Raw genomic sequence first — 8,434 nt, 5'->3', positions numbered from 1 at the left:
CCAAAGTGCTGGGATTACAGGTGTGAGCCACCGCACCCAGCTCACTGTATGATTTTTATAGTACTGTGTTGTTTAACAGTGAAGTTGGTGACTTACTGTTGTGAATAATGAAATGCATTGTTAATCTTTGCTGCTGAGACACTGTTAAAATCCCCGTTTACCATCAGAACAGAACTGGCTTTAGAATATTTGAATGACAACATCATGTAGGAAATATGGTGCACAATTAAAAGAAAGGGCATCCTCATTCATCATTTGTTTGTTTTCACTAGAATAAGTGCTTCCCCTGTCCAAGTGGAGGCTGCCCACAGATGGGTCACTATGCTGATAGATATTCTGGGAAAACAAATGATGTGGGCCAGAAATTTTATCTAGACACTGGTGATGCCAGTAATTTTGCACGTAAGTTTCTATTTTCTGTATGTTATATTCGTATTGCTATATATTTTATTATTATGTCCACTGAAAATGTGCATACTTGCTTTTCTATACAAAAGCTTTAAACACCCCCTCTGCAATGTGGAAAAATGCTCAATGCTATGTTCAAGGTAATTATAGCTAATTAGGGTGGCAGAACAGAGTCTGGGTCCTGGACTCTTAGAGCTGCAAAAATAAGTTTCTTCACATTTGGTTCTGGTGCTATATTCAGAAGACTTTCTCTGCTCCAGCCTCTTTATATTCACTCAAAAGTTTCACTGAACAAAATTCTGAGATTTTCGTAAAAGCACAAAGGTAATCTAGGAGAGAGAGATGGCAGAGGTTGTGAGAATGGAAAGACATTGACAGATGTAAGAGATGTTTAGGATTGTAGGTTCCATGAGTGATGGGAATTAGAGGATGGAGGAGTAGTAGGAATGGGAACAGGTTCTGGGTTTCTTTTCTTAATAATAGAGGAAGAAAACTATTTGGATGAGAGTCAATTGGGTTGCCGTTTTTTTTTTTAATACTGATGACAAATTTTATCTCCTCCGCAATTTGCTCAGGCTATCTCTAAATGGCAAACTATTGGCTAGTACCAAGAAAACGTTCTTTTGGTTTTCATAAATTAATATATTCCCAAAGGCAATGAAAAGTTGAATTATGGAATTTTGAAAATAAATGTAGATATTTAGACAAAAAGATGGCAGTACTCTAAAATTTGGTGATCTATGAAAATAAATTAAACTGAAAAAATGTCACAGTTCACAATTTTACAACTACCTTTTAACATAACGTACTTATAACTTTCAAGGATAAATTGTCAGGTTGGAAACTGAAAACTAAATGTATTCTTTAGTCCCTTGGCTTGAAAAAAAATCTGTCTTAACTTTGAAAAAATTCGGCAAAGCCCCTGCTACCTAATGCCTATCCCCTAAACACATATAAAGGAATATCTATGACTATTTGATTAGAAAATTACACACACACACACACACACACAAATTATAAATAAATTGTTCAAAACTCAGCAGTAGTGGGATCCGAATGAACTTGTTTTTAGTGTCTTTTATCTCCAAACTGACATTTTGCAATTTTTCTCCCTTGCAGGTTGGAGGTATAAGGTATCTGTCACACTGTCTGGAAAAAAGGTCACAGGACATGTACTAGTTTCTTTGTTTGGAAGTAAAGGAAACTCTAAGCAGTATGAAATTTTCAAGTGAGTAAAATAATATTGCTCTATGGTTTGTTTGTTTGTTTGTTTGTTTGAGTTGAAGTCTCGCTCTGTTGCCCAGGCTGGAGTCTCGCTCTGTCACCCAGGCTGGAGTGTAGTGGTGCAGTCTTGGCTCACTACAACCTCTACCTCTAGGGTTCAAGCAATTCTCCTACCTTAGCCTCCCGAGTAGCTGGGATTACAGGCACCCACCACCACGCCTGGCTAATTTTTGTATTTTTAATAGAGACGGGGTTTCACTATGTTGGCCAGGCTGGTCTCAAACTCCTGACCTCAGGTGACCTGCCCACCTAGGCCTCCCAAAGTGCTGGGATTATGGGCATGAGCCATGGTGGCCAGCCAATACTTCTTAATGTTGGAATACTGCACATGTATAATGTATGTCATCAACCTAAGAGTTTGTCTATTCATTACTATATGGAAGTAGAGTACTGACATGTATAAGGAAAAAGGAAGAAATTGTGTCATCCTTATGCCTTAATACTATTCAGAATTCGGTTTCTAAATATTTTCATGCTATTTCCTGATAAAACCATTCATGTTTGCTTTGATGATTGGCATCTGATTTATAATCAGTAATTAATTAGTCTGTCTACAAAACACATGCAAAAAGATGATGGAATACTCTCATCATTTATTAAATTGTGGAGGAATTGTGACTAATACATGTTCGAAGTTTTATTAAAGCAAAGGTGACTAATATGAGGTATTCACGGCAAATGGACTACCAGTGAGTTAGCATGCATGTCTGAATTTGTTTAATACATTAGAATGAAAAATGTACTACCAATCACCTTAGCCAGAAATGCACTGTAAGCTGGTCTTAGAAATATAAATGTGTATGTATATGTGTATATATACACACACACAAACACACACACACAAATATATATGTATATATTTATATGTATGCTCATGTATGTTTTTGTTCACTTCTTAAATCCTCAGGGGCACTCTCAAACCAGATAATACTCATTCCAATGAATTTGACTCAGATGTGGACGTTGGGGACTTGCAGAAGGTTAAATTTATTTGGTATAACAACGTGATTGACCTAAATTTACCCAGAGTGGGAGCATCCAAGATTATAGTGGAGAGAAATGATGGAAAACAGTAAGTAATGAAAATCCCAGGAGATGTGAAATACCGAATCTGTGTTTATAGTTCTATTCGTTCTAAAAGTCTAATTTAATTGAAACCTCCTACAGGGGATCACCTACATCCTAGTTACAGTTGCTTCCTAATGCCTTCTGTTTCTTTAGGAAAAAGGGTAGAACTTTAGGAAACAGCTTTGATCAATTCGTAGACAAATATGTGATAGCTGATACAAATTAAATGTTAGAATGAGAATCTGGCTTCATGATTCTAAGGTGAGAGGAATGCTTCCTTTGGCAGCTGTGTTTTGTGCTATGTGAGTGCTTCTTGTGTGCATCTTCCAAACTTCCCGGGCTCACCTAATTGCTGTTTAAGTTGCTAAGAACACAGTGAATGTATCAAGGAATAGAAATAGGCTTTTCCGAATCACTGGTCTTCTTAGTGAAGATGAAGGTCCAGGAGATAATCCTTGGTTTCAACCAGGACTGGAGGGTGTGGGAGCCAAAGGAAGGTGAACTACCAGGAAAGGTGATCTGATGATAATCATGACAATACCAACACTAGATCAAGTATTTCTGATTATTAGGCCAAATGCTGAGGCAAGCCCTGTGCTTCTGTCATTCTATCCTTCCATCCTCATAAAAACCAAATGAGGGGACTTTGCTTCTGGTAAAGATGGAGTAACAGAACCCAGATTTACTGTCCTGATTGAAATAACCAAAAATTCAAACTAAGTATGTGAAAAAACAGTTTTCCAGACACTGAACATCAAGGAATAAGGGATAGTGATCCCTGAGAGACAAAAACGGACAAGATGGAGCCTCGCAGTTGCCCCAGCTTACTGCTCCGAGAGATTTCCAGGATGTGTCACAGGGAGGAGAAACCCAGGCAGAGTTCAGTGGACTCCTTAAGTTAAAGAATCAGAGTTAAGAATCAGAAGATCCAGGGAAGTAGATTTCACAGGACAGCATACTATACAGGAGTGAGTTGCCGAGGGAGAATCCCAGAGGTTATGAAAAGTCCCCCTGAATATTCATCAAGGTACTGATTGGCCCATGTATGAGAACAAACCAGCTGGAGGTCATTGAAATATCCATTTGATGGATTAGAGAAAATAGTTCCCATACTCTTGCAGGACTGGGAATGGTGCTTACTTCCACCAAGCAGTCTAGAAAAGTTTATAATTCAAAGGGCACAGGGTAGAGTATTTTAGAAAGTCTTGCTTTATAGTGGAAAATAATTTACCTATATTGACCAAGATCTGTAAAGAAACTGTTTCCAAATAACTTAACTGCGTTGCAGAACAAAAAGGTCAAGAATATTTATAAAGATTCAGTTATCAAGCACCTAAAAATCTAAAATCCACAGTATCTGACTTTGACTCAAGGATTCCCAGGTATATAAAGACGCAGAAAAATCCAACCTATAATGAGGAGAATAATCAATCGACACCAAACCGAAACTGACACAGATGTTACATTAGCAGAGGAGAAAATTAAAACAGTTCTTAAACCTGTATTCCATTTGCTTAAAAGGTCAGTAAAGGCGTGGCATATACAGGTTGAGTGTTTCTCATCCAAAATGCTTGAGATCAGAAGTGATTCAATTTTGAATTTCTTGGGACTTTAGGAATAGTTCCATTATATGTACCAGTTGAGCATCAAAAATTTTAAAAAAAAATCCAAAATCTGAAATGTTCCAATAAGCATTTCCTTCGAGCATCATGTTGGCAATCAAACATTTCAAATTTCAGAGCATTTTGGATTTTTAATTTATTTTTATTTTATTTTTCCATAAGTTATTGCGGTACAGGTGGTATTTGGTTACATGAGTAAGTTCTTTAGTGGTGATTTCTGAGATCCTGGTGCACCCATCTCCTGAGCAGTATACACTGCACCATATATGTTGTCTTTTATCCCTCGCCCCGCTCCCACTCTTCTCCCCAAGTCCCCAAAGTCCATTGTATCATTCTTATGCCTTTGTGTCCTCATAGCTTAGCTCCCACATATCAGTGAGAACATACAATGTTTGGTTTTCCATTCCTGAGCTACTTCCCTCAGGAATGGATTTTTTATTTTTAGATTTAGATGCTCAACCTATATAGAAAAAGACCCACACTGAGTTTCTAGAGATGAAAAATACAATGTCACAAACAAAACATGCACAGAATGTAACTAACAGTAGATTAGACATTATAGAAGACAAGGTTAATGACCTTGAATACATAATAGAAACTTACTGAAATGAAATACACAGAGAAAAAATCTTTAAAATAATTTTAAAAGAATATCAGTGATCTGTAGGACAATAATAATAAGCCTTATTTATTGGAAATAAGACCCTAACAAAGAAGGGACAGAAAAATATATGTGAAGAAATAATACCTTGAAAATTTTCAAACATAGTGAAAACTATAAACCAACAGATCAAAGAAAATCACAAGAAACATGAAGAAAACAGCACAGCACCAACACACATAAAAATCAAAACGCTCAAAACCAGGTAGAATGTACATTATTCAGGTGATTACACTAAAAACCTAGATTTTACCACTATATGATATATCCGTCTAGCAAAACTTAACTTGTTCCCTTAAATTTCCACAAATAAAAAAATGTTGAAACCCAATTTTAAAGACAAAATATTGAAAGCAGTCAGAGAAAAATGACACATTAGAACAGTGAAGAAACAAAATTACAGCAAATTTCCAATCAGGAACAATGCAAGCTAGAAAACAATGAAACAACATCTTTGAATACGTAAAGGAAAAACTGTTAACCTGGAATTTATACCCATAAATATCTTTCAAAGACAAAGATGAAATAAAGACTTTTAAAACTGAAATAATTCCTCACCAGCAGGTTAACACTAAAAGAAATGTCAAAGGAAGGACTTCAGGCACAGGAAAATGATACCAGGTAGAAAAGAATTCACTAGAAGAAATTAAGAACACAGGAAATAGGAAATACATGATAAATACATAATATTTTTAATTCTTATTACTAAATTCTCTTTGAAAAAATTGACTACTTAAAAAATAATGACAGTATTTTGGGGAGTATTTAATAGATGTATAAGTAAAATTTAACAATGACATAAAGGGCGGGGGGGAGAACTGAAAATATACTATTGGAAGGTTCTTATACCATTTATGAATTGGTATACTCTCTTTTGAAAGTAAGATGTGATAAATTTAAAATGTGTGCTATAAATTCTAAAATAATGAAACAAAGCATGATAGCAAATAACCCAAACAAGGAGATAAAATGGAATAAAATATAATCCAAAATAGAGTATAAAAAGAACTAAAAGGGGCCGGGCGTGGTGGCTCACGCCTGTAATCCCTGCACTTTGGGAGGCCAAGGCAGGCGGATCACGAGGTCGGGAGATTGAGACCATCCTGGCTAACACGGTGAAACCTATCTCTACTAAAAACACAAAAAATTAGCCAGGCGTCGTGAAGGGTGCCTGTAGTCCCAGCTACTCGGGAGGCTGGAGGCAGGAGAATGGCATGAACCAGGGAGGTGGAGATCGCACCACTGCACTCCAGCCTGGGTGACAGAGCAAGACTCCTCTGTCTAAAAAAAAAAAAAAAAAAAGACAATAGCCTCATACCTAGCCATATAAATAATCGTATAAAGTAAAAATGGTCTAAATACCACAATTAGAAGACAAAACTTACTCCACTGTATTTTTAAAAACTCAATATCCAATTGTATTCTGGCTATATAAAATGTACTTTTTTATTTTTATTTTTTTGAAATGGAGTCTTGCTCTGTTACCCAGGCTGGAGTGCAGTGGCACGATCTCAGTTCACTGCAACCTTTGCCTCCTAGGTTCAAGTGATTCTCCCGCCTCAGCCTCCTGTGTAGCTGGGATTACAGGCAGCAGCACCACTCCCAGCTAATTTTTGTGTTTTTAGTATAGGCAGGATTTTACCATGTTGGTCAGGCTAGTCTCAAACTGACCTCAAGTGATTCACCCACCTCGACCTTCCAAAGTGCTGAGATTACAGGCGTGAGCCACTGTGCCCAGCCTGAAATGCACTTTAAACATAAAAACACAAATAGATTTCTCAATGTGAAAGAACCGAAAATGATACACTGTTAATCATTAGAAAAATGCAAATTAAGAACAGAAAGAGATACCACCTATTTAAATGGCCAAAATTAAGATTGATAATACCAACTCTTGTGAAGGACTATCATACAGTGCTGATGGGAATATAAAAAGGATACAACTACTTTGGAAAGCACCTTAACAGTTTCTTAAAAAGCCAAATATGCATCTAGCTGAGTCAGCGATTTCGGTCTTCGCTCTTTACCCATGAGGCAAGAACATATATGATTATACAAAAGATTTGTACATGAATATTTGTAGCAATTTTTGTTTTTGAGACAGAGTCTTGCTCTGTCACCCAGGCTGGAGTGCCATGGCACAATCTTGGCTCACCGCAACCTCCATCTCCTGGGTTCAAGTGATTCTCCTGCCTCAGCCTCCCCAGTAGCTGGGATTACAGGCATGCGCCACCATGCCCAGCTAATTTTTGTATTTTTAGTTGAGACAGGTTTTCATCATGTTGGCCAGGCTGGTCTTGAACCCTTGACCACAGGTGATCCACCTGCTTTGGCCTCCCAAAGTGCTGGGATGACATGGGTGAGCCACTGCGCCTGGGCCTATAGCAGCTTTTATTGTAACAGCCGAGAAGTAGAAACAATCCAAATGTCTACCAAAAGAGGAATGGATAAACAAACTATGGTCTGTCCATACAATGGAATATTACTCAGCAGTGACAAGGAATTAACTAATGGTACACTCAACAATATGGATGAATCTTGAGATAATTATACTGAATGAAAAGCTAGACCAGAGTGCATACACCTTAGATTCCATTTATATAAAATTCCAGACAATTCAAACTACTCTATAGTGACAGCAGAGAGTGGTTGCCTGGGAGGAGTGAATATTGGAGGGAATGGGAAGAAGCAATTACAAAGGGGAAGAAAGACAATTGGGGAGATGATAGATATGTTTATAACTTTGATTTTGGTGATGGTTTCAGAGGTGTATGTTGTGTGTGTGAAAATGTATCAATTTAAATATGTACAGTTTATTCCAGGTAAATTAAAGCTCAATAAAGCTATTAAAACAAAAATGTATATCCTATGAGGTAGTTTCATTATCCTTATTTTATGGATAATTAAATGAAGATACCGTTTCTGAATTTGTGTGCAGGAAGTTTGACTCTACAAAATTCTTAACTACTACAAAACAAATTCAGTTCACCTTTAATCATATATAAATATTGATGCCTTTCATTTCTTGTGTCCCTGATTGATAACTGTTTTCACCTTTAACTTCCTATTTGTGAGGCTGCCAGTCATTGAGGAAGTGAGCGTGAAGGGAAAAAAAACATTTTCTGAGCATCTTTTTCCGTGCCTGATAGTTTACATATGCTAAGGTATTTTATTAAAGAAAAATATTCCAAAGCATCCTAAGTATTGCTCAGCCTTTTCTTTCTTCCCTTCCTCCCTCCCTTCCTCCTTCCCTCCCTTCCTCCTTCCCTTCCCTCTTTCCTTCCCTCCTTCCCTTCCCCTTTCTTCCCTCCCTTCCTCCCTCCTTCCTTCCTTCCTTCCCTCCCTCCCTTCTTTCTTTTCCTTCCTTCCCTCCCTCCCTTCCTTCCTTCCT

General features: G+C 37.3%; 1 protein-coding gene across 1 annotated transcript in view; it reads left to right on the top strand.

The window, feature by feature from the left end:
* PNLIP (pancreatic lipase) overlaps positions 1-8,434 on the top strand; it is a 53,981-nt gene that overhangs the window by 44,560 nt on the left and 987 nt on the right. Inside the window, exons 9-11 of the mRNA XM_012001146.1 lie at positions 273-402; positions 1,528-1,636; positions 2,600-2,764. Coding sequence (XP_011856536.1) covers positions 273-402; positions 1,528-1,636; positions 2,600-2,764 — 404 coding nt within the window. The remainder of the gene's footprint in view (positions 1-272; positions 403-1,527; positions 1,637-2,599; positions 2,765-8,434) is intronic.

Source organism: Mandrillus leucophaeus, unplaced genomic scaffold (assembly GCF_000951045.1).
Source record: "Mandrillus leucophaeus isolate KB7577 unplaced genomic scaffold, Mleu.le_1.0 Scaffold65, whole genome shotgun sequence".
Classification (NCBI taxonomy): Eukaryota; Metazoa; Chordata; class Mammalia; order Primates; family Cercopithecidae; genus Mandrillus; species Mandrillus leucophaeus.
This window is presented reverse-complemented; position numbering and strand designations above follow the sequence as displayed.